At 38.7% G+C, this 27,061-nt stretch overlaps 1 protein-coding gene across 6 annotated transcripts in view; it reads left to right on the top strand.

Annotated features, from left to right (window-relative positions):
* The window catches only part of TTC8 (tetratricopeptide repeat domain 8), a 61,015-nt gene extending 34,441 nt beyond the window's left edge, over positions 1 to 26,574 (top strand). For 5 of the 6 annotated variants that reach the window (XM_078447922.2, XM_078447920.2, XM_078447921.2 and 2 more), the window contains 6 exons: positions 1,975 to 2,085; positions 17,607 to 17,746; positions 19,050 to 19,224; positions 19,610 to 19,732; positions 23,283 to 23,366; positions 25,947 to 26,574. In XM_078447922.2, coding sequence (XP_078304048.2) covers positions 1,975 to 2,085; positions 17,607 to 17,746; positions 19,050 to 19,224; positions 19,610 to 19,732; positions 23,283 to 23,366; positions 25,947 to 26,063 — 750 coding nt within the window. In that variant the 3' untranslated portion in view covers positions 26,064 to 26,574. The remainder of the gene's footprint in view (positions 1 to 1,974; positions 2,086 to 17,606; positions 17,747 to 19,049; positions 19,225 to 19,609; positions 19,733 to 23,282; positions 23,367 to 25,946) is intronic. The other variant, XM_060620503.3, reaches the window with a different exon arrangement.
* Positions 26,575 to 27,061: the final 487 nt, after the last annotated feature.

The following is a 27,061-nucleotide window of genomic DNA, read 5'->3' on the forward strand; positions in this document are numbered from 1 at the left end:
AACAACAAAGATTTCCCCTTTATTGAACACCTATTCAGTACAAGGTATTATATCAGGTCTGTTCCACACACAGTTTAATGTAAGACTCATAGCAACCCTGCAAGGTAGGTTTCACATTTCCATTGTACTTTTATGGCCACAGAGACTTAAAGAAGCTCCAGTAGGGTTTTCGGGGTCACTTGGCTGTTTAGAGCCAGCACTGAAACGCAGGTCTTCCTACTCGCTGTCCCCTGCTGCCCCCCACAGCCACAAAAGAGGTGAAGGGCCACTTAGAATTTTCAGTCCTGGGAGAAAAGTTACATCTTGGCCCCTCACCAGGGCTTCTAGAAACATTTGATGAAGTGGCAGTTAGGACATCATCTTACTGTATCTTGAAGAATTTTTTTAAAATTAAAAAGTGCCGGGGCTCCTGGGTGGTTCAGTTGGTGAAGCGTCTGCCTTCGGCTCAGGTCATGTTCTATCTCATAGTTTGTGGGTTCGAGCCCTGCATCTGACTCTCTCTGTCAGTGCGGAGCCTGCCTCAGATCCTCTGTCCTCCCCTCTCTCTGCCCCTCCCCTGCTCTCTCAAAACAAAACAAAACAAAAACAAAAAACACTTTAAAATGAAAAAGTGTGGTAAAGGAGGTTGAAAAGAAGAGATATAAAAGGAAGAACTACTTCCTAAATACGGTTTTAAGAATTTGTATACTAAAAGGACACAATGAAAGTTACATCATATAATCTTACGGTGCCAAATAATCTCGATATATTTACTGTAGTTTTCAGAGATGTTTGAAACTAAGTCCACCTTCAGTACATTACATATTAAAATTCTTAAGGAAGCTTCTAAGCATCACAGTAGACTTTTAAACTTTTCTGACACCTTGAAATGAAAACTTAAGTCACGCTATTTGTCATTTTCTTAACTGATAATCACTTGCCTGGTGGTTAAAAAAAATATGCTTTTTAACTATTGTTAAGTACATGGTTTGACATATTTTTCCATAAATTGATTTGCTTAAATCTATTGTTGCCTTCATGACTGTATAAAAGTAAAATTTTCTTATTTTCTTTAATATATAAAAGAGTAATTGCTAGGTAATAAACATCAATCTGATTTAGGAACAGTATTATTTCTGCAAATATTAGATTGTTAATTTAAAAAATTATCAAACATTTTGTATTACTTAGTATATTAAATTATTTATTTTATTTAAAAAAGCAGTTCAGTAGTGTATGAAGTAAATATTGAAAATTTTTCATCCATACCTCTCCTGTTAATCTCATACGTAAGCATTAGACACTATACACAGTTTTCCCATGAAGACCTTCTTCAAAACACAATTTGGAAAGAAACAGAGGATCCAAGATCATGAAGAAAAAATGTCATAATCTTATGTTTCCATCCCTAAAACTATAATTCTCTACTTTAGAAATTTCTATGAAGTGTGTGGTTTATCCACGCTACTGTTCTAATTGCTAATTAAGTGGAAGCCATTGAGTGATGACTTTCTCGACTCCCTGACGCCATTCTTCACAAGTCTGTTCGTCCTCTATTTCTGGAGGCCCCTTTTGAAAACCAGCTTCTCCACAGAGTCTCTGCTGCTGCTCTCTTGCAGACCTTATTGTTCCTTGGGTCCTTCCTCTTTCTTCGTCTTCAACTTCGGTCTCGAATTTGGTTCCTTAGTGCCCGCTTATAGACATACTTGTATCTGTCGTATCCTAAACAGATTTTCCCTTGTTCCTTTCTTGCTGAGTTACTGCTCAGTCTCTGTGGCAATACAAGTCCACAATGAGCATTTGTTGAAGGGATAAATGAATAAATGCTTCAGATATGACACGTGAAGGTAAAACTGTAACATCACTATTGGAAATTAACTTCTTACTGTAACATCTAGGAGATCATGTGTCACTAAGCAGTAATTATAAACTTGTCGTAACAAATACTGTTATTTTAAGTGCGAGTACTTTTATTGAAATGTATCTTGGTTTTAGGTTTACGTCTCATTGGATCAGCCAGTGACGGCTTTAAATCTTTTCAAACAAGGCTTAGATAAGTTTCCAGGAGAAGTAACCCTACTTTGTGGAATTGCCAGGATCTATGAGGTAAGGCTTATTCAAAAAGTTGGTGTATGGGGCGCCTGGGTGGCTCAGTCGGTTAAACGTCCGACTTCAGCTCAGGTCACGATCTCGCGGTCCGTGAGTTCGAGCCCCGCATCAGGCTCTGGGCTGATGGCTCAGAGCCTGGAGCCTGCTTTGGATTCTGTGTCTCCCTCTCTCTCTGCCCCTCCCCCATTCATGCTCTGTCTCTCTCTGTCTCAAAAATAAATAAACGTTAAAAAAAATTAAAAACAAAAACAAAAACAAAAAGTTGGTGTAAAATTGAAGTTAAACGCTACTTAAGAAGCTCATAGGCCCTTGGGGTCCTAGGAAGGAGAACAGTTTATAAAATTATGATCACTGGCCTGTGGTTTACTAACAGAGTCAGAGAGTTTTGGTGTATGTGTTTAGTCAACTAAGTTTTTCTTATGAAGTATTTAAAACATACAAAAGACTATAAAGTGTGGTAGGAAGTAGGGGTTTAAATGAGTTTCCCCCTATAGATAGCTTTTTGTACAGCACATCTTTTGATCCTTCTCCAAAGTCTGTAATGTCAAATTATCAACTTTTTTTCTATACATGGTAGGTATGTTTCGGGGGCTGTCTATTCTATTCTATTCTATTCTATTCTATTCTATTCTATTCTATTCTGTTCTATTCTATTCTATTGGTCTGTTTGTCTATCCTTGTACCAATATTATACCACCTATGTATTGAAGCCTCAAATACCATTTGGCACAGCTCTGTGTTCATCTTTATCAGGAATGTTTTGTCCATTTTGGACTTTTGCTTATTCTTACAAATTTTGGAATCATGTTGTCAGATTCCATGGAAAGCCCCACTGAGATACCTTCCTGTTGCCTAATTACTGTAGCTTTACAATAATTCCTCTACCAAGGTGGACAAATTCTACCACCTGTTCTTCTTCACAGATGGTTATTTTTGATCCTTTGTTTTTCCATGTTGATTTTAGGATTGACTTATCGAGAACCACCAATAATCAAAATAACTCCTGCAGGCATACTGATTGGAATTTCATTGAATATATGAATGATGGGGTGGGTGGGCTGCCTTTCTTCCCACTCTCCATCATGGTATAACTCTCCATTTATTTAGATCTTGTTTTGTGCTTCAGTGAATATTTTGTAATTCTCTCCAGGAAGATGTTATTTTGGTGGTTCCCAAAACCACCCTGAGGTTCAGTGCTTTATTAGAAGGACTCAGGATTCAGCATTCAGTGGCACTCACAGCTAAGACTTATTATACCAAAAGGCTATGAAGCAAACTCAGTAAAAGGAAAAGGCACACAGGTCAAAGTTCAGAGGAAATCAGGCACACAAGTTACTAGGAGTCTTCCACCAGTGGAGTCACACAGGACACATTTAATTCTTCTAGTAACAAGTTGTGACAACATGTATGAAGCATTGTCTATCAGAGACTCGATACTCAATGTTATTACTGGGGGTTGGTCATATGGGTACCTTCTGCCCACCATGTACCAAAATCCCAGACTCCAAGAAATAAAGCAGGTATTCACACACCAGATCAGATTTATGCACCACATTGTTTTTTTTTTTTTTTTTTTTAATTTTTTTTTTTTTCAACGTTTATTTATTTTTGGGACAGAGAGAGACAGAGCATGAACGGGGGAGGGACAGAGAGAGAGGGAGACACAGAATCGGAAACAGGCTCCAGGCTCTGAGCCATCAGCCCAGAGCCTGACGCGGGGCTCGAACTCACGGACCGTGAGATCGTGACCTGGCTGAAGTCGGACGCTTAACCGACTGCGCCACCCAGGCGCCCCTATGCACCACATTGTTTACACAGATAGTTTAGGTGTGTGAGCCCCTCTTATCATTTGAGGGAAGTTTTATATCAATATAAGAAACCCTCCAAGTTCTCAGGTGCCAGCCAAGGGCCAACCGTATAAGCAGGCCTTTTTTTTTTTTTTTAATTGTTTAATTTACATCTAAGTTAGTTAGCATATGGTGCAACAATGATTTCAGGAGTAGATTCCTTAATGCCCCTTACCCATTTAGACCATCTCCCCTCCCACAACCCCTCCAGCAACCCTCTGTTTATTCTCTATATTTAAGAGTCTTTTATGTTTTGTCCCCCTCCCTGTTTTTATATTATTTTTGCTTCCCTTCCCTTGTGTTCATCTGTTTGGTATCTGAAAGTCCTCATATGAGTGAAGTCATATGATAGTTGTCTTTCTCTGACTAATTTTGCTTAGCATAATACCCTCTAGTTTCATCCACATAGTTGCAAATGGCAAGATTTCGTTCTTTTTGATTGCTGAGTAATACTCCATTGTGTTTGTGTGTGTGTGTGTGTGTGTGTGTGTGTGTGTGTGTGTGTGTGTGTATACACACCACATTTGGGCTCTTTCCATACTTTGACTGTTGTCGATAGTGCTACTGTAAACATTGGGGTGCATGTGCTCCTTTGAAACAGCATACCTGTATCCCTTGGGTAAATACCTAGTTGTGCAGTTGCTGGGTCATAAGGAAGTTCCATTTTTAATTTTTTGAAGAACCTCCATACTGTTTTCCAGAGTGGCTGCACCAGTTTACATTCCCACCAGCAGTGCAAAAAGTTCCTCTTTCTCTGCATCCTCGCTAACATCTGTTGTTGCCTGAGTTGTTAATGTTAGCCATTCTGACAGGTGTAAGGTGGTATCTCATTGTGGTTTTGATTTGCATTTCCCTGATGATGAGTGATGCAGAGGATTTTTTCCATGTGCCTGTTTGCCATCTGGATATCTTCTTTGGAGAAGTGTGTGTTCATGTCTTTTGCCCATTTCTTCACTGGATTATTTGTTTTTTTGGGTGTTGAGTTTGATTAAGTTCTTTACAACAAGCAGGCCTTTCTAAGAATAGCAGTTTCAGACCTATTATGCTCTTTCCTGCATAGATCTATTCCTAAATATAACTGTGGATGGAATCCTTTTCTTTCTTTCTTTCTTTTTTTTTTTTTTGTTATTTTCTATTTGACTATTTCTGGTGAGTAGGAATACATTAATTTTTTAAAGTTGATTTGACACTAGAAAACAGGCCTAATACCTTTTTTAAATTTTAATAGCTTACCCATAGATTCTCTTAGATTTTCTAAATAAATAAAATAGTCATCATCTGCAAACACAGTTTCATCTCTTCACATCAATTATTTTGCCACTTAAAATTTTTTTTACTGTTTAGTACTTCCAGTACAATACTGACAAGAAGCATCTCTGTTCTCTCTTAAATTACTTGAAATGCTGGGACAATATTTTAAAATTATTTTGTTAGGAAAAGAGTGGGAGGTATTAATAGTTGCTGTATCTGAGTAGTAGTATGTGAATGATTTTTATTGTCTTTTTCATACTTTTTGTATTTTCCAGATGTTCTGTCATGAACATGCATTACTTTTAAAATTAAAAACAAATATCCTGGGGCATCTGGGTGGCCTAGTCGGTTAAGTGTCTGACTCTTGATTTCGGCTTAGGTCACGATCTCATGGTTCTTGAGATCAAGCCCCGCATCAGGTTCTGGGCTGATAGTGCGGAGCCTGCTTGGGATTCTCTTGGCTCTCCTTTCTCTGCCCCTCCCCCACACTCTTTCAAAATAAATAAATGAACATTTAAAAAATAAAATGAAAAACAATTTTATTAAAAAAATTTTTTTTCAACGTTTACTTTTGAGAAACAGAGCCAAGGGAGGGGCAGAGACAGAGGGAGACATAGCATCCAAAGCAGGCTCCAGGCCTAAATGTCCATCAACTGATGAATGGATAAAGAAATTGTGGTTTATATACACAATGGAATACTACGTGGCAATGAGAAAAAATGAAATATGGCCTTTTGTAGCAACATGGATGGAACTGGAGAGTGTGATGCTAAGTGAAATAAGCCATACAGAGAAAGACAGATACCATATGGTTTCACTCTTATGTGGATCCTGAGAAACGTAACAGAAACCCATGGGGGAGGGGAAGGAAAAAAAAAAAAAAAAAAAAAAAAGAGGCTAGAGTGGGAGAGAGCCAAAGCATAAGAGACTGTTAAAAACTGAGAACAAACTGAGGGTTGATGGGGGGTGGGAGGGAGGGCAGGGTGGGTGATGGGTATTGAGGAGGGCACCTTTTGGGATGAGCACTGGGTGTTGTATGGAAACCAATTTGACAGTAAATTTCATATATTAAAAAATAAAAAAAAAACAAAAAAAAAACAACAACAACAACAAAAAAACAAAGCAGGCTCCAGGCTCTGAGCTCTCAGCACAGAGTCTGACGCTGAGCTCGAACTCACAAACTGTGCAATCGTGACCTGAAGTGAAGTTGGACACTTTAACCAACTGTCACCCAGGCACCCCACAAGTTTTATTTTTAAATTGTCTCAAAATATTGTTTCCCCTTTTGAGATGTAAATTTGATAAACACATAAGTAGGTGGCTTTGGTGATTCAATAAAAATGAAATACTGTGTTAGTATCTCTGTATCTTTACTTGTGTAACCCTAAGTTGAACATGAACAAACTTTTGACCAAGAAGCTCAAGAAATGAAAGAGAATCAATTTTTGAGAGCAGTGGTATTCACTCATAGTGGGGACTGCCTCAATACAGTCGGAGCTCTCTGACCTTTAAGATCTGCCTTCTGCATATTTCAGTCCTTCTGCCCTTCTTAGGCAGGAGGTGCTGGCAGAAACAGCTAGACATACTATGGAATCTTTGACGCGTGTTTGCTGGTTGAAAGAATTCCTTCCGAGCCTCTGTTATAGTCACTGTTGCTATGGCTGGGACAGAGAATAGACCCTTTAATTAGCTCCCTTCATCCTTTCCAGCTCTGGGTCCAGCCAGGAGTTGGAGGGCCATATCCTTTCCTAAGTGTACAGGAAAAAGTTTGGGGAGGAAAGTGGAATTGGAGTTGGCACTCGAAGTGGAGAAGAAAGCATCCAAATCGTGGGGACGATCTGTCATCCGCAGGAAGCATGATCAGAGACTATGCGCAAACTTAAAATAGTCAGATGCAGTATTTCCCCTGGAATCTAACAGTTAATTTCCCTGGTGCCAAAGTTTACCATATAAAGACAGATTTCCATTGTATTCTTTTTCTCTTTATGTGACTGTAGATTCAGAGTTAATAAGTAAAGTTTGTTCCTTAGCACTGCAGTCTACATTACATACACCTTAGGGATTTTTGTATGTACATCAGGCTTTTCTCTGGAGGGATCTTCTTCCATCATGTTCTTTTTATCTCTTTCATTTTGATCCTGTGTCTTTCCAGTGTTTCCTATTTTAAAATGAACATGTTTATTGTTCATTGCTTATTTTGAGCAGAAAACTTGTTTAAAATAATGTATTCTTGCTAAATTTATTTGGCTGTGGTTTTAATTATTCTCAAGGAATTCTGTTTATCCACTTAACAGGCAGGTCTCTAATTTGAACTGTTCTTTGTTAAAGATGTTTGAAATTAGAAATGTTACTCTAGCAAATATTATTCTAGTGGTTTTTGAGGTTCACTGTGTTGAAAAACTGACTTTAGGAGAGGTTGAGCAGGACGGCCCACCTTCTGCCTCCTGAATCAGATGCCCTGAAAGGCGGGACTCAGGCATTTGTATGTTTGAGCTCACTGATGTAGAAACGGAGTTTGAGAATCACTGCAACATTCACCTCCTTAAGTTATTAGCGACTTTATTTTAAATAACTAAAATCGAATTATAGTTCGTATTTTATAAATTAGTTCCAAAACAACCCCGATAAACATCACTTAAATGATACCATGGCTATTCATAGACTTGAAGTGACATTTACATATTTGAAAATATTTTTTTAAATCTACATTAATAAGGGGCACCTGGGTGGCTCAGTCAGTTAAGCATCTGACTTCGGCTCAGGTCATATGTTACAGTTCCTGAATTCGAACCTGAGTTGGGCTCTGTGCTGACAGGTCAGAGCCTGGAGCCTGCTTAGGATTCAGTGTCTCCCTCTCTCTCTGCCCCAACCCCGCTTGCACTCTGTCTCTGTCTCTCAAAAATGAATAAATGTTAAAAAATTTAAAAAAAAATCTACATTAACAAAAGTTATCCTAGAGTTACTGTAATGTAAACAATTCTGATGCAGGAATAGATTAAAGGAGCAAAATAGAGTCTATGTATGTTCATACATATGAAAATTTATAATATTATAAAGATTGCTTATTAAATCAGTTGGATTATCGGATTATTGAAAAAATAGAGCTGGATGAATAATGAATAATGATTATACTAAAAGAATCTGTTACTGCCAGATGACTCAAAGATTTAAAACCATGAAAGTTCCAGGGGCACCTGGGTGGCTCAGTCATTTGAGAGTTCAACTCTTGATTTCGGCTCAAGTTATGATCTCATGGTTTGTGAGTCTGAGCCCTGCGTCAGGCTCTGTGCTGATGGTGTGGAGCCTGCTCGGGATTATCTCTCTCTACCTCTCCCCTACTCATGCTCTCTCTCTCTCCCTCTCTCTCTCAAAATAAATAAACTTAAAAATAAATAAAATCATGAAAGTTTCAGAACAAAAAGACACAGATGAATTAGTTGTATAGACTTGGAATGGGAAGACCTTTCTTTTTTTTTTTTTTTTTTTTTTGACAAAAAATGGAATGAACCTTTATTGTTTTATATCAGATATAGCATAATTAGACAGATAACAAAAGTGAATGTGATATTTTGAGGGTCTATCTAATCAGGGAAGACCTTTCTAAGCATGATAGAAAACTGAAAGCCATAATAGAAAAGATTAATAAATTTGAGAACATAAAAGTTAAATTTTCTAGATAGTTAAATAAGTTTTCTATATAGTTAAATATTCTATAAAAATGAAAAGAGAAATAAAACCAACCAAACAAAAAAAAAAGTGTAAAAATACCCAACAGGGAAAATATTTGTCATACATGAGACAGACAAAAGACTACTTTTTTAAGTTTCCTCAGTCTGTATGTTGCTTAAAAATTGCTGAATTTCAGGTGGTGGCAGATTGGTGGGAGAATTAGACACATATGTGCGCACACACATACACACACAAATGTGCATGCATACAAACTTACAGGTTTGCATTTAGTCACGTAAGCCCCTATGGAAAGGAGGTATTTTCTCAGAGCAGTTGTGGGTCAAAATCATGGTGTGGCTGTTGCATAGGCCCTCATTTTCCTACTTGCCTGTATTGTGGCTGCTGATGCTCTCCATGCAAATAAAGTCACCCTAGAGATGAGACAACAGCCAATTCCTGCTACATTTTGGCCACACCACCACCTTTCATACTGGGGCTTTGTAACACCCATCTGGGAAGAACTTAAATCATCTGTACTTTTCCTCTGAAGGAAATATTTATAAATACGGGGCTTTCCTGGTTTTGAACTTAAGTCCCATCAGCAGACTGGTCAAATCTGAAAGGAGAAAGCCGAGTCAGTACCCAGGGATCCCCACAGATCCCTCAGAGCCACATCTCTGCCCTCGGCTCTCTTGTATCCAGGAGGGCAGTTTTCCACCCAAGCCCCACATAGCACAAGATAGGATAGGAAAACAGGCAGAAGACATGAATCGGCAGTTCACAGGAAAAGAAATATAAATATGTGGTGTACTAAATGCCTCACCTCAGTCATAATTAAGGAAAAAACAACTAAAACAAAAATGAGATGCCTTTTTCCCCTTAATCAGGTTGACAAAGATGGAGAAGTTCCATGGCATGTAGGGTTGTCAAGGTTGTGGAGGAACGAATCCCACACATGAACACTGATGCTGGGAGTGTACATTGTCACAATCCATTTGGAGGCAGTTCACAAGTACTGATGAAATTTCCAGTGTGTATGTTCCTTGGCCCAGAAATTTCACTTGTAGGAATTTTCCTTAAGGCTTTTCATACAAGTTCAGAAAGATATGTACAAGGATGGTTTTATAGTGTTTTGTGGTTTTTTTTGGCAAAAAAAAAAAATTGAAACAAACTAATACTTCATCAAAAAGGGGCTGGTTAAATAAATTGTGGTCTATGTCTTGGTGGAAAACTGCAAAAATGAAAAAGTAATAGGGTAGAGCCCTTTGTATTGATATGGAAAGAGTCAAGACACTGAGTGAAAACAATGAACCATGTATCAGAATGTGTAGAATGATTCTGTTTATGGGTAAAAAATGCATGTGTGTATGTGTGCACATATATGAACAGAATTTTTTTTTAATTTAATTTTTTTTTTTTAATTTGCATCCCAACTAGTTAGCATATAGTGCAACACTGATTTCAGGAGATTTCCTTAGTGCCCCTTCCCCATTTAGCCCATCCCCCCTCCCACAACCCCTCCAGTAATCCTCAGTTTGTTCTCCATATTTATGAGTCTCTTCTGTTTTGTCCCCCTCCCTGTTTTTATATTATTTTTGTTTCCCTTCTCTTATGTTCATCTGTTTAGTCTCTTAAAGTCCTCATATGAGTGAAGTCATATGATTTTTGTGTTTCTCTGATGGACTAATTTCACTTAGCATAATACCCTCCTGTTCCATCCACATAGTTGCAAACGGCAAGATTTCATTCTTTTTGATTACTGAATAATCCTCCATTGTGTGTGTGTGTGTGTGTGTGTGTATACACCAACCACATCTTCTTTATCCATTCATCCGTCAATGGACATTTGGGTTCTTTCCATACTTTGGCTATTGTTGATAGTGCTGCTATAAACATGGGGGTTCATGTCCCCCTTCGAAACAGTACACCTGTATCCCGTGGATAAATTCCTAGTAGTGCAATTGCTGGGTCATAGGGTAGTTCTATTTTTAGTTTTTTGAGGAACCTCCATCCTGTTTTCCAGAGTGGCTGCACCAGCTTGCATTCCCACCAACAATGCAAAAGAGATCTTCTTTCTCTGCATCCTCGCCAACATCTGTTGTTGCCTGAATTGTTAATGTTAGCCATTCTGACAGGTGTAAGGTGGCATCTCATTGTGGTTTTGATTTGTATTTCCCTGATGATGAGTGATGTTGAGCATTTTCTCATGTGTCAGTTGGCCATCTGGATGTCTTCTTTGGAGAAGTGTCTGTTCATGTCTTTTGCCCATTTCTTCACTGGATTATTTGTTTTTTGGGTGTTGAGTTTGATAAGTTCTTTATAGATTTTGGATACTAACCCTTTATCTGATATGTCCATTGCAAATATCTTCTCCCATTCTGTAGGTTGCCTTTTAGTTTTGCTGATTGTTTCCTTCGCTGTGCAGAAGCTTTTTAGTTTGATGAGGTCCCAGTAGTTCGTTTTTGCTTTTGTTTCCCTTGCCTCTGGAGACGTGTTGAATAAGAAGTTGCTGTGGACGGGGCGCCTGGGTGGCTCAGTCGGTTAAGCGTCCGACTTCAGCTCAGGATACAATCTCGCGGTCCGTGAGTTCAAGCCCTGCGTCGGGCTCTGGGCTGATGGCTCAGAGCCTGGAGCCTGCTTCCGATTCTGTGTCTCCCTCTCTCTCTGCCCCTCCCCCATTCATGCTCTGTCTCTCTCTGTCTCAAAAATAAACAAACATTAAAAAAAATTAAAAAAAAAAAAAAAAAGAAGTTGCTGTGGCCAAGATCAGAGAGGTTTTTGCCTGCTTTCTCCTTGAGGATTTTGATGGCTTCCTGTCTTACATTGAGGTCTTTCATCCGTTTTGAGTTTTTGTGTATGGTGTAAGAAAGTGGTGTAGGTTCATTCTTCTGCATGTCGCTGTCCAGTTTTCCCAGCACTACTTGCTAAAAAGACTGTCTTTATTCCATTGGATATTCTTTCCTGCTTTGTCAAAGATTAGTTGGCCATACGTTTGTGGGTCCATTTCTGGGTTCTCTATTCTATTCCATTGATCTGAGTGTCTGTTTTTGTGCCAGTACCATACTGTCTTGATGATGACGGCTTTGTAGTATAGCTTGAAGTCTGGGATTGTGATGCCTCCTGCTCTGGTTTTCTTTTTCAAGATTGCTTTGGCTATTCAGGGTCTTTTCTGGTTCCATACAAATTTTAGGATTGTTTGTTCTAGCTCTGTGAAGATGCTGGTGTTATTTTGATAGGGATTGCATTGAATATGTAGATTGCTTTGGATAGTATCAACATTTTAACAATATTTGTTCTTCCTATCCAGGAGCATGGAATCTTTTTCCATTTTTTTGTGTGTCTTCAATTTCTTTCATAAGCTTTCTATCATTTTCAATGTATAGATTTTTCACCTCTTTGGTTAGATTTATTCCTAGGTATTGTATGGTTTTTTTGTGCAACTGTAAATGGGATCGATTCCTTGATTTCTCTTTCTGTTGCTTCATTGTTGGTGTATAGGAATGCAACCGATTTCTGTGCGTTGATTTTATATCCTGCAACTTTGCTGGATTTATGAACCAATTCTAGCAGTTTTTTGGTGGAATCTTTTGGGTTTTCCATATAGAGTATCATGTCATCTGCGAAGAGTGAAAGTTTGACTTCCTCCTGGCCGATTTGGATGCCTTTTGTTTCTTTGTGTTGTCTGACTGCAGAGGCTAAGATTTCCAATACTATGTTGAATAACAGTGGGGAGAGTGGATATCCCTGTCTTGTTCCTGACCTTAGGAGGAAAACTTTCAGTTTTTCCCCATTGAGGATGATATTAGCATTGGGTCATTCACATATGGCTTTTATAATCTCGAGGTAGTCTCCTTCTACCCCTACTTTCTTGAGGGTTTTTATCAGGAAAGGATGCTGTATTTTGCCAAATTCTTTCTCTGTGTCTATTAAGAGGATCTTATGGTTCTTGTCCTTTCTTTTATTGATGTGATGAATCATGTTAATTGTTTTGCGGATATTGAACCAGCCCTGCATCCCAGGTGTAAATCCCACTTGGTTGTGGTGAATAATTTTTTTTAATGTATTGTTGAATCCACTTGGCTAATATCTTGTTGAGGATTTTTGCATCCATGTTCATCAGGGATATTGGTCTATAGTTCTCCTTTTTAGTGGGGTCTGTCTGGTTTTGGAATCAAGGTAATGCTGGCTTCATAGAAAGAGTTTGGAAGTTTTCCTTCCATTTCTATTTTTTGGAACATCTTCAAGAGAAAAGGTGTTAACTCTTCCTTAAATGTTTGGTAGAATTCCCCTGGAAAGCCATCTGGCCCTGGAGTCTGTTTTTTTGGGAGATTTTTGATTACTAATTCGATTTCTTACTGGTTATGGGTCTGTTCAAATTTTCTATTTCTTCCTGTTTCAATTTTGGTAGTGTATATGTTTCTAGGAATTTGTCCATTTCTTACAGATTGCCCATTTTATTGGCATATAATTGCTCATAATATTCTCTTGTTATTGTTTTTATTTCTGCTGTGTTGGTTGTGATCTCTCCTCTTTTATTCTTGGTTTTATTTATTTGGGTCCTTTCCTTTTTCTTTTTGATCAAACTGGCTAATGGTTTATCGATTTTGTTAATTCTTTCAAAGAACCAGCTTCTGGTTTCATTGATCTGTTCTACTGTTTTTTTGGTTTCGATAGCATTAATTTCTGCTCTAATCTTTATTATTTCCTGTCTTCAGCTGGTGTTGGGTTTTATTTGCTGTTCTTTTTCCAGCTCTTTAAGGCGTAAGGTTAGGTTGTGTATCTTTCTTCCTTCTTTAGGAAGGCCTGGATTGCTATATACTTTTCTCTTATGACTGCCTTTACTGCGTCCCAGAGGTTTTGGGTTGTGGTGTTATCATTTTCATTGGCTTCCATATACTTTTTAATTTCCTCTTTAACTTCTTGGTTAGCCCATTCCTTCTGTAGTAGGATGTTCTTCAGTCTCCAAGTATTTGTTACCTTTCCAAATTTTTTCTTGTGGTTGATTTCGAGTTTCATAGAGTTGTGGTCTGCAAATGTGCATGGTATGATCTTGATCATTTTGTACTTACTTAGGGCTGATTTGTGTCCCAGTATATGGTCTATTCTGGAGAATGTTCCATGTGCACTGGAGAAGAATGTATATTCTGCTGCTTTAGGATGAAATGTTCTGAATATATCTGTTAAGTCCATCTTGTCCAATGTGTCATTCAAAGCCATTGTTTCCTTGTTGATTTAAAAAAAATTTTTTTTTTAACATTTATTCATTTTTTTTTAACGTTTATTTATTTTTGAGACAGAGAGAGAGACAGAGCATGAACGGGGGAGGGTCAGAGAGAGGGAGACACAGAATCTGAAACAGGCTCCAGGCTCTGAGCTGTCAGCACAGAGCCCGACGCGGGGCTTGAACTCACGGACCGCGAGATCATGACCTGAGCCGAAGTTGGCGGCTTAACCGACTGAGCCACCCAGGCGCCCCTAACATTTATTCATTTTTGAGAGTGAGAGAGACAGAGCATGAGCGAGGGAAGGCCAGAGAGAGAGGGAGACACACAATCCAAAGCAGGCTCCAGGCTCTGAGCTGTCAGCACAGGGCCCGATGCAGAGCTCGAACTCATGGACTGTAAGGTTATGACCTGAGCTGAAGTCAGATGCTCAACTGACTGAGCCACCCAGGCACCCCTCCTTGTTGATATTTTGATTAGATGATCTGTCCATTGCTGTGAGTGGGGTGTTGAGGTCTCCTACCATTATGGTATTACTATCCATGAGTTTCTTTATGTTTGTGATCGATTTATATATTTGGCTGTTCCCACATATATATATGTGTGCACATATATGAACAGAATTTCTTGAAAAATACTCAAGAAACTATTCACAGAACCTCTGTGACTGGATTTGGGGAAGGGACTTTTATAACTTTTTGCAATGTTTACATTTATTTAGCATAAACACATATTTTACAATAACACATTTGAAAAACTACATATGAGACTGCCAAAAAAATTAGTTTCAGTCTAAAACTCCTCAAGGTTACATAAATTAATTATGTGCCCATCAATCAAGTGTACAAACACTCCCAAATAATTTTATAGGACTAATTTTAGAGAACTGAAAGTCTTGAAACAATTATCCATTCAGGCTGGAGTCTTTTTGCATTGGACTGAATTGTGTCCCTCCCAAATTACTATGTTGAAGCTCTAACCCCCAGTGTGATGGCAGAGTTGAGGCCTTTTGAGATAATTAGGTTTAGAGGTGGTTGTGAGGGTGGGGCTCTGATGGTGGGATTAATGCCCTTGAATGAAGAGACACCAGAGTGTGCTGGTAGCTAGTTCTGTCTCCCTTCCTCTCTGTCATATGAGGACACAGTGAGAAGGTGACCCTCTATAAGCCAGTAAGAGAGTCCTCACTAGATTCCTGCCATACTGGCATCTTGATCTTGGACTTACAGCCTCCAAATCTGTGGGAAAATAAATTTCTGTTGATTAAGCCACCTAGTCTATGGTATTTTGTCATAGCAGCCCAAGCAGACTGATACACCAACTTTGGCAGCTGTAACACTGAAGCCCTTCACTGTGGGATGTTGTTACCCCAGAAACCATAAAAGTCATGTTCATGGGGCCCATGTCTCATGGGGCCATTAAATTCAGTGGTCAGGTTGCTGCCTAGGTGTGGAGATTCTTCTTTGGAAGGATAGCATCTTAATCTGCTCAGGCTGTTGTAACAAAATACCATAAACTGGGTGGCTTAAAGAACATAAATTTATTTCTCACAATTCTGGAGGCTGGAAAGTCTAAGATCAAGGTGCTGGCCAATTCATTTCCTGGGGAGGGCTCTTTTCCTGCTCTATAGACAAACTCCTTCTTTCTACATCCTTACATGGTGGGGAGAGAGATCATCTCTTTGATGTCTCTTCTTTAAGGGCTTCAGCCTTATGATCTAAATACCTCCCAAAGACTCTATTCCAAATACTATCGCCTTGGAGAATATGAATATGAATTTAGGGGGGACAGAAACATTCAGTCTGTAGGAAGGAAGGATTTGGTGTGTGTGCGGGGGTGGGGAGTGAGGTGCTTTCAATGTCATGTGTTCTTCCAAGTCTTACAAGGCTTTTGTTTTACCAAAAAGTAGAAAATACACTTCTAATGAAAGTCTTTATTATTCATGCTTTTCAATGGGTTCTTATATTCCTAAAATGTTAAAGGATATTTGGAATAGCTGCACGTAAAAGCAGTGTAAAATACAGGAGAGAATGACCTCACAACTAATGAATATATCAGCCTTGTGTTTTGAAAAAAAAAAAATTAGTTATTTTTTTAGCTACAAACAATGAATGAAAATGCCTCTTCTCTTAAAGAACTAAATCCTGGCAGGACTTTGAAGAAGAATTTCAAATATAAAGTATGGGAACAGATATACATCCAGCATGAGTTTGGATCAACTCAGAAATGTTTTACTGGGGTTTTATGGAACCAATCAATATCACCCCCCTTCATCACTCCAGGTGATACAAGATTCAGAAAAATGGAAGATAAACCATTAACTTTATTACTGATAACAGCAGAATTGGAGCATGTGGCTTTAGATGTGTGACCAAAAGGACTTGATAGTCTCTGAGTTAGACAGCCTTATCCACCCAGACATGACTGTGCAACCTGCAGAACTTCTGTCCCTGGGAGAGCCCCCTCCACCTGGCAGGGAAGAACAGGGGGGCATGTGACAGGCAGGTTGGCTTCCAAAGAGGTCCAGAAGGGGCTGAGACAAGCATGCTGAGTTTGCCTTCTGGGAATGAGTGAGTAGGAGTGGGAAGAAAGGCCTCAAATATTTTAATATCAATATTTCTCAAAGTGTGGCCCAGGGATTCCCAGGGATCCCCAAGACCCTGTCAGAGGGTCCACAAGGTCAAAACTGGTTTCATATTGCTAAATATTGATGATATTGGTGATAATGGATGTCATTTTTTGATACTGAATAACAAAATGCATTTAATCTCTGTACCGTCCCCTCAGCTGTGCTGTGAACCTGAAACTGCTCTAAAAATAAAAGTCCTGAAATAAAAAACCATACTGAGGTCCACAGAGGTTAAAAAAAATTCTGTGTAATAAGAAAGCATTGTGTGGTGCTTGCTTCTCACAATAAAATATGTTATGATTAAAATCTAACAAAAGATAGGAGTTGTCATCTGGTAAGAATGAGTGAGAGGTTCCCGCAATGAGTGTCCTATAAATTGAGAGGCGGAAAGAGTTATGTGAAGTGAGGGCCTTAGGGATATCTTCATGAGGGCTGTGGAGCCTGCACTGGCCTTGAAGGTGGATTTGAGAGCTAAGACAGTAATAACATTAAATGCATTGATTTATGATTATCAGGAGGACTCCCGGTCTCTCTGCTACCGCTCTTCTCCCCTTTTGTGTCTCCTGTGTGTAGCCACCAAGTTATTCTTTAAAAATGTAAATACAACCATGCTGCTTCTTGGTTCCATCCTTCCTTCCCTCTCTCTTCGCCTCTATTCACATCCGTTAGACTTGCCTGACATTATATTACCTACTTGTTCATTTGCTTCTCTTCCTACCCACTGTAACCTTGAGGATAGCAACTTTATCTTTTTGTTTGCATTGTGTCCTCAGGGCCTAGAACGGAGTCTGGCACATAATAGGCTCTCAATATTTGTTGAATCAAGTAAAATAAATCAGCCAGAAAAAAAAATTTTTTTTTTCTCAGCAATAAAGTGTCACTCTTCTTCTTGATGGAGAATAGGAAATGAACAATATTTCATCAGCAGCTGAATACTACAAAGAAGTTTTGAAACAGGACAATACTCATGTGGAAGCCATTGCATGCATTGGAAGCAACCACTTTTATTCTGATCAACCAGAAATAGCTCTCCGGTTTTACAGGTGTGCTTTACAGTCTTTTTGTAGAACTCCTTTCCTGTGAAATACTGGTGAAACTATAATGGAATGAAAATGTAGACAGGTAATGCATAGACCACGTCTATAGGAGACTAAAAGTTCAAGCACCCAGATGTTTGATGAGCATTAAAGGGACATCTAATAATTTGAACATGCTCAGATATTGGCATCTTGCAGAAACATACCTGGATAATTGAGTTTTTAACACCATGGCATTGTATGAATCAGCCACCCACTGCTTCCATTAATCCCACCACATACAATATAAAGGCCCCGAAGCTGAAATAGTGACAAGATTTGCAAAGAGCAGTGGATGCCAGCTTCTGAGCTCTGATGAGGACCTGAAACAGGTTCCCCTCTTCTGTGAAGTGTTGTCAACTCTTGTCCAAATAATTTTTCAAAGTCTAAATATGTTCTTATCTCTGGTTCTCTTTTGAGAACATCCTTATTTCATCCTACAGATGGTTTCTGAGATTAATTTTTAAATTTTGATTTTCTCTTCCACCCCTAGGTAATATACCAGGAGATAACTGGCAGCTGACGAGAGTTCTTTCCAAATATATGTTAGAAGCATAAAATATAAAATGAATGCTGCCTTAGGCATATGCAGCTGACTCTACACCTCCATCCCCCAAATGGGTCATGGATTTTCCTCAGGGCATCTGGGGTGGATTTTCCTTGGCTTATTTGAACTCTATTGCCCATTGTCCTTTGGGATTAATGATGCATAGAAGCAAAAGGGTTTTTTGAGCCCTAGCATGAAAGCTAAGTGAATAATGTAGGGATCCATTGATGGTCTTGTCTTCCTCGATGGAAGCTCATCAGAAGGTCCCTAGATACAGCTAAATGACGAAGTACAGATAACCAAAACCAAGATTCAATTCAGCTGAAAACTTGGGGGTAAATCCTAAACATAGCTCTTAAATTAGATTAGGGGTAATAGGGGTTTACTAATTGTCACCAAAACTTTATGAAGCAAAATGCTTTGGGTTTTCCTTTAGGTCACTCTTTTGTATTTTGGTTCTCTGACAGAGCTTTTGGAGGAAAAAACTCATGCATGTTGCTTCAGACTTTGTCCTCTGGACATATTTCCCGTGACTGGTAACATTAAAAAAGACACACTTTTGTATTTGCGGAATGTTTTTTCATTTGCTATAATACTTTCTATTTCTATTCCTTGGGCATGTTAAAAATTATAAAACATTCATTTCTAACTTTGTAAAAAAAAAAAATAGGTCTTAATATTTATCAAGTTGGTCTGACACCAAAAATGCTCTTTTTCAAAAAGGCGGCTCCTGCAGATGGGTGTCTATAACTGCCAGCTTTTTAACAATCTGGGGCTCTGCTGCTTCTATGCCCAGCAGTATGATATGACTCTGACCTCATTTGAACGTGCCCTTGCTCTGGCTGAAAACGAAGAAGAGGCAGCTGATGTCTGGTACAACTTGGGACATGTGGCTGTGGTAGGTTTTTTCTCTCTCATATTATTTCCGGTGTAGAAAAGGTAGCCATAAATTAGTTTGAAGACATTTTCAGATCCCATCAATCCAGGTTTGGTTATGGGCTTGTGTAGCAATGTAGCGATTTCTAAGGGTCACCAGAACTCATTTTGTTTTCTCAAGTTAAATCCTCTTACCTACAATTCACACTTGATTATGATCGGTACTTGTTGCTTGGTAGCAGCAAAGACTCACGTGAGGAAAGAAGGGAGGAAGCGTGTGGATCCGTGGGTGCGAATACAAGCTTTTTTTTCTTCCTTTTTTTTTTTTTTTATATGAACTTTATTGTCAAATTGGTTTCCATACAACACCCAGTGCTCCTCCCAACGGGTATGCTTTTCTTTTCAAGGGCATCGGAGATACGAATTTGGCCCATCAGTGCTTCAGGCTCGCTCTGGTCAACAACAATAACCACGCTGAGGCCTACAACAACCTGGCCGTGCTGGAGATGCGGAAGGGCCACGTGGAGCAGGTCAGTGAACTACAGGGGCTCAGTGGCTAATCCGGTTTCTCCACAGAAACGTCTTCAGGGGTAGCTATCTTTACATGCTATAGTTTATAAAAATGAGCTCTAGAGGCTCACTGGCCTGGATTTGAATCCCAGCTCTGTCACATTAGTGATGTGACCTTGGACAAGTTACTTAACCTTTCTGGTTTTTTCTTAACCTTTGGTTTTGTCAGGACAAACCTGCATCGCCCCAAGTCTTCCCTGTGTTAGTGAACTGTGACACAATTCATGAATTGTGAACTGTGACCAGCTGGGTGCTCAAACCAAAATCCTAAGAGCCAACCTTGAAAGCACTCAGTTCCTCCACCTCACCCCATCATGTCTGACAAGCCCTGTCAGTTCTTTCTCCAGGTCACATCCCAGATGTGGCCACTTTTCTCCACCACTGCCACCCTTCTCCAAACTGTACTCCTCTCCTGCCTGAACTCGACTACAGGAGTCTCCTAGCTGCTCTTTTGGGATTGCATTGAATGTGTAGATAGCTTTGGGTAGTATTGACATTTTGACAATATTTATTCTTCCAATCCATGAGCTGGGAATGTCTTTCCATTTCTTTAAATCTTCTTCAGTTACCTTCATAAGCTTTCTATAGTTTTCAGCATACAGATCTTTTACATCTTTGGTTAGATTTATTCCTAGGTATTTTATGCTTCTTGGTGCAATTGTGAATGGGATCAGTTTCTTTATTTGTCTTTCTGTTGCTTCAATGTTAGTGTATAAGGATGCAACTGATTTTTGTACATTGATTTTGTATCCTGCAACTTTGCTGAATTCATGTATCAGTTCTAGCAGACTTTTGGTGGAGTCTATCGGATTTTCCATGTATAATATCATGTCATCTGCAAAAAGCGAAAGCTTGACTTCATCTTTGTCCTAGCTGCTCTTTTGGTCTCCACTTGCATCAGCAAGTAATTGTACCCTATAACACATCCTCCTCACAACGGCCGAAGGGATTTTTGTTTTTAAACAAGAAAGATTTGGGGGCACCTGGGTAGCTCAGTCAGTTAAGCATCCAACTTTTGATGTCAGCTCAGGTCTTGATCTCAGGGTTGTGAGCTCAGGCCCCGTGTTGGGCTCTGCACTGGGCATGAAGCCTACTTAAAAAAAAAATCAAATCAAACAATAATTTTCTACTACTTTGCTCAGCATCCTCCAAATGCTTTCCTTTTTGCTTGGAATGAAATATGGATTCAAACCTTGGCCTACAGGGGCCGCATCATCTGGCCTCTGGCTCTCTGTCAGACCACACGTTTTGTTACTTCTCCCTTCCTGCCAACTCTCAGACTTCTGGACACATCCAGAAGTCTGCTCTGCACATACGCTGTGCCTGTTCTTACTTTACGGCCTTTGGAATGTTCTTCTTGCAGATCCTGCGGCGACTTTTTCTTCTTTTTGTCATTTGAGTCTTAGCTTAATTGCCACCTCCCTACAAAGGTCATTTCAAACATCGGTTTAAAGGAGCCCTCCGCCACTGTCACATCTCCTATTTTTTCCTTCACAGTACTTATTTTATCAAATATGTTCATATGTATATGTAATGTGGCATGGCAGCCACATGAAAATAGGGACCTTGTTTCTCTTCCAGCTGCCAGATGTTCAACATCAAAAACAGTGTCTGGCAGGTGGTAGGTGCTGGGCCAGTATTTGTGAAATGAATGAACAGTATATAAAATGGGGTTAATAACAGAACCTGCAGGTGTTTGGGGAGGATTCGCCGATTATGCACGTAAAGCACTTGGCTTGGTAGCATAGTATTGAGCACAGGGCAGACGCTTAAAAAATCACTTTATCATAAAAAAGAAGTTTAAAAGGCTAAATACACTTATACAGTATTAGTGACAATCGAGGATAGATAAGTATTGCATTCCGAACTTTAGAGATGAAGAAACAGGGACTCCAGGAGGTAAGTGACATAGTGAACACCATGGCAGGAATGTTAACCTCTAACCTGGTCTCCTAAGCACAGCGATAAACTTGTAACAAAACAAGGAAATGAACATCCTTGGACATTACCTTTATGTCATCAGTTCCCCCAAATAAGACAGATTTGTATTTTATAAACAAAAACTAACTACAGATGACTCTTGAACAACACAGGATTAGGACTGCTGACCCCTTCATGTAGTTGAAAATTCAAGTTTTGCTTTTGACCTTCCCCCAAAACTTAATTAAGAACCCACTGTTGACTAGAAGCCTTACCAAGAACGTACACAGTCCATCCACACATTGTCTTGTATGTTATATGTACTATATGTTATCTTGTGTGTTATATGTACATATATTTTGTATGTTACATGTAGTCTACAGTAGAGTAAGCTAGAGAAAAGAAAATGTTATTCAGAAAATCATAAGGGAGAGAACACACATTAATAGTACTGTCCTGTATGTATTGGAAAAATCCACATGCAAGTGGACCCATGCAGTTCAAACCCGTGTTGTTCCAGGGTCAACTGTACTCCAAATGGGAACTTATTCTGCCATGGAACTTGACCTATCTCCATATGAAGCAAGTGCTTTTGTGATTTTTCTCTGTCCCCATGTCAGTGATCTTTGTTTCCTACTTATTACAGTTTCTCTAGTATTCAACCAATTTGAAATGTTTTGGTGAAAGATTTCATGCTACTAACCCCTATTTCATTATTAAAAATTATACATCAATTGAAAGAAAAATAGCTAATCATAAAACAAACAAACAAATCAATATCTACCATCCCATATGTTACTTTCCATTAAAAAAAAAAAAGATGCACAATTTGTCCACAGGTCATGGATGGAGGTTTTGGGTTTAGTTACACGTTGGAGGGATATTCAGCAGTGTGGAATGGGGAGTCTGTGGTCCTAACAATGAATGTGTGAGCATCTCTTGTCTATCAGTGGTCCCTGCAATGCATGATCGTTTGAGCCTGTAGGGGATGAAAAATGATGCGAATTTTGCTTCTTGAGTACATGAGATGACAGAGAGCTTGTCATTTTCAGTTGCACTCACTTGTTATTGTGAGGTCAACAGTGTATTAAATGCTCATCACCATTCTCCAGCACAGAACTTGGGGCTTAGAAATTTACTATTTTTAATTGTTTTCTGTAGCATCAGAGAACGAGTCATTAGAAGCCTAAGAAATCAATCAACAGCAATAAAACTAGAATAAGCCTTTTTTTTGCATTGAGAAGATTGTATTTTGATTTGTCGTATTAAAATATAAACTTTACAAGAACAATGATTCTTGACTTTATAACTACTCTTAATTTTCTTCATATTTTGAAGCAATTTTATTATTAATATAATTTTGGCAAGATATAAGTATTGTATTTCGGTAAGTTGTGTTTCATGAGGCGTGTCATCTGTATTTATCACAGGATCGTGTTTATTAAGGTCCTATCTTGGATAAAAGACTCTTTTACCAAAAACAAAAACAAAAAACAAAAAAACCCATAATTACAAATATAGTGCTGATAGATAAATGTTCATATATCCTTGGTCTTCTTTTCTTTCCTTTTTTTCTTTTTTTAAATACAGGCAAGAGCACTGTTACAAACTGCCTCATCCTTAGCACCCCATATGTACGAGCCACATTTTAATTTTGCAACGGTCTCTGATAAGGTATTTTCTTTCTTTATCAATTCCTCATCTGATCTGTTTCTTTTTCTTGGTTTTTAAAATACAGATAAGGAAATTCTAACGTTTTGAAAGAAGCGATTTTTTTAAACATTACATACACATGTCTTTCACTTGAAGGGATAGTTTGATACACTGTAAAGAAATTTATCACTGGATATGGACTAAACTTAATATTATAGATTGCATTATAGATGATCTGTTATAGATTACAGAATTATTTTATTTTTAAAATATGATATTTAGTCATGAAAAAATACTCCTTAAGTAACGCCTGGTTGAGGAGGGATTTAGTAATTGGCTTTTATTGCAAAGAAATCCTGTCTGTCATTATTGCTATAAAATTAGGGATATGGGTGAACAATGTGGGGAAAATACAACTGTTAATACTGTGTTACAAGTCAGTTAATAACCAAGAGCTAAAAGGAGCACCGTTTTCAATAACAAGAGGAAAAACAGATAAAAAGTATCTGATAACTTTTACTTGGAAATCTTTCTTTTTAACAAGGTGAGTTTCAAGGGTAAGGAAATGGCTAAAAATATTTGCTGTGTAAAGACTCTTTATAGACCAGAAGACATTATAAAAATGTCATTTTTTATAGCACGAACATCAAGCTATCCTAACTTGCATTTCTGCTGGGAAATAAGTTGTCATTTTCTTAAACATTATTTTTTTAAGTTTATTTATTTTGAGAGGGAGGGAGGGGAAGAGAGAGAGAGAGAGAGGGAAGGAGAGAATCCTGAGCATGCTCTGTGCTTGAACTTACGAACCGTGAGATCAAGACCTGAGCCGAGATCCAGAGTCAGATGCTTGACCGTCTGAGCCACCCAGGCGCCCCATAGAAGTAGTCATTTTTGAGTGTTCGTAAGTGCTAGCCCCTGTTCCAGGTGCTCCTATACACCATCTCGAGTTCTCCCAACAACCCTGCCACGTACATTTCCCTCACCTTCCTGACTCGTGTTTTTATACAACTGTTGGTTCATTTACTGAACTTCTGCTACGTATCAGGCACTGTTGTAGGCACAGGATGTTAGTGAATAAAACAAAACGTCTACTTCATGCAGCTTACATTCTAACGGAACCCAGGGCTGCTTGAGCTTAAAAGACTCCCCTGGAGTCACATGGCCATGGCAGGTTCAGAATTTGTATCCAGACCCCAACGATGCCCAGGTGTTTTCCACTGCACTGTGCTGCCACTTAGTTAAACCACAAAGGGTTGATACCTTCCTTTCCCATATCACATTTTAATAATCTAAAACTCAAATGAGAGATTTCTTTACACGGAAGGCTATACTTTCTGTAAGAGAAAATGGTATGTTAAAAAGAAATGCTATGATTTTTTAAAAAAAGAAACTCATGTTTTTAATATGCGTTATATGTTTCAAAAAAAAAAAAAAAAAAAAAAAAAAAAAAACCCTGCCAGATTTGAATTATCTAGGTTTGGGTGTGCACACACTAAAAAATTCTCACTTTTTTATGAGCGCATGCATGAATCTAGATCTATTCAGATGGATCCAGATACTGTGTGTGCTTTTCTTTGGGACTGGACTTGAACACAAAAGTTTATTGAAAATCAGAGACAACTGATTACTTAAAAACTTCTAAAACCCCCACATTACTGGCACCCTTTAAAACCTCCCTGAGCATGTTATTGTATCTTTTTTTAAGGCTTATTTATTTTGAGAGAGAGAGAGAGAGAGAGAGAGAGAGAGAGAGAGAGAGAATGAATGCAGGTGCACATGGGGGAGGGGCAGGGAGAGAAGGAGAGAGAGAGAATCCCAAGCAGGCTCCGTGCCATCAGTGCAGAGACCAGGGCGGAGCTCCGACCCAGGAACTGTTGAGATCACGAGCTAAGTGAAATCAAGAGTCTCACACTTAACTGACTGAGCCACCCTAGTGCCCATTATCGTATCTTATATATAATAGTTATTGCTTGAATTTTCTGTCTAAAAGATTATGCCCGAGGGGCGCCTGGGTAGCTCAGTCAGGGGAGCATCCAACTCTTGATTTCAGCTCAGGTCATGATGTCACAGTTTGTGAGTTCCAGCAGCCCCCGGTCAGGCTCTGCACTGATGGTGTGGGGCCTGCTTAGGATTCTCTCTCCTTCTTGCTCTGCCCCTCCCCTGCTCACACGGTCTCTCTCTCTCTCTGAAAATAAATAAACTTAAAAAAAAGAAGATAATGCCCTAGCCAAAATTTGTCTTTGTAGCACATTACAAATCGTTGTCCTAAGACATTCTGAAACTATATAGAGCTGGGTGTTGTAGTATGCAAATGTTATTTTATTTTTATAACACTGTCTGTGATAGGAAACGAAAACACAGGCTTATGAATTCATAACTAGACCGCTGTAATGGAGCAGAATTTATATGATTGGTTATTTTATATTTCTCATATTTTACAAGACTGAATTGTAATCTAGGTGAAAGGATTCTAGAATCAAAGAGCATAATCAAGCGATTTACCCTTAAGAACCCTTTGATTTTCTACAGTGTACAGATAGTACATCTTTTTTTGACTTTCTTACTCATTTTTTTCTGGTCTTATTCTGGTATTTCTTACAGATTGGAGATCTCCAGAGAAGCTATGTTGCTGCTCAGAAATCTGAAGCAGCATTTCCAGATCATGTGGATACCCAACGTTTAATTAAACAGTTAAAGCAGCATTTTGCTATGCTCTGATTGTCCCTGAGACCAAGTATATTCTTACGATGGGGCATTGCACAAGGGAAAAAGTAGTGTGTTTGTATGTATAGGATATACACACAATGCTTGATATTAGTGAAGATGGCCTAAGGGAGTTTGCACAAGAATGCGTAATGAACACTTTATAATAACAACTTTCTAAGACAGGATGTGCTATTTGTAAGTAGATCGTGAAAACTTCTCCCACATTATATGGTACATGTTTGTTTATAATGTTTCTGAAACATTTTCATGAATTTCCTCAAATTTTTATTAATGCACATTTTTAATGTCCCTGACCTGGCCATTAGCTAGCATGTAGCTTTAGAGGTCCGAAACCTGCCATAAAAATTCCACTTTTATGGCTAAAAATGTGTATATATATTCCAGTTAGAGAGTTTACTTAGAGCTTAAAATTATATTTAAAACTCTTTATCAAATGCTTTGTGAGACACTATGCATTTTATGTATTATGCTTTAAAATAAATCAGTGTGTAAAACACCATCATTCTGTCATTTTCCATGATTTTTTATTTTAGTTATCTCAGAAAAAACAAGTTTTTTCCAAAGTCCAGTAATCTTAGAAATCAAGTCATTATTTTAATTTTACTTGAGATGATGTACCACCAATTTTGTATTTTCCTCAGAAGCTATTTATGGGATATCACACTTTCAATAGAAGAGTATCAGGATTAGAAATGGAGTCACAGGCCTGGAGTCCCATGGGCGGTGAGCCCCGAAAGGGTTGGGCCAGATCACTGGACCACGTATTGCAAAATCCTGCAAAGGCTCTTGAACTTGTCTCTCCTACATTTAGTGGAATTCTCATTAACGTGTTCACACAAGGAAATGTGTCAAAGGAACAAAGCCACCCAAATTTGTAGTTTGGACGTTGGGACCCATCCATGTGATTTTTCAAAAAGGTCTTAATTCCGTGAAAACTAACTTACAGATACCTATTTGTTTCTGTTCAGATTTGTATGAGTAGGATTGCT

The sequence above is a fragment of the Panthera onca genome, chromosome B3, assembly GCF_046562875.1.
Source record: "Panthera onca isolate mPanOnc1 chromosome B3, mPanOnc1 haplotype 2, whole genome shotgun sequence".
Taxonomy (NCBI): Eukaryota; Metazoa; Chordata; class Mammalia; order Carnivora; family Felidae; genus Panthera; species Panthera onca.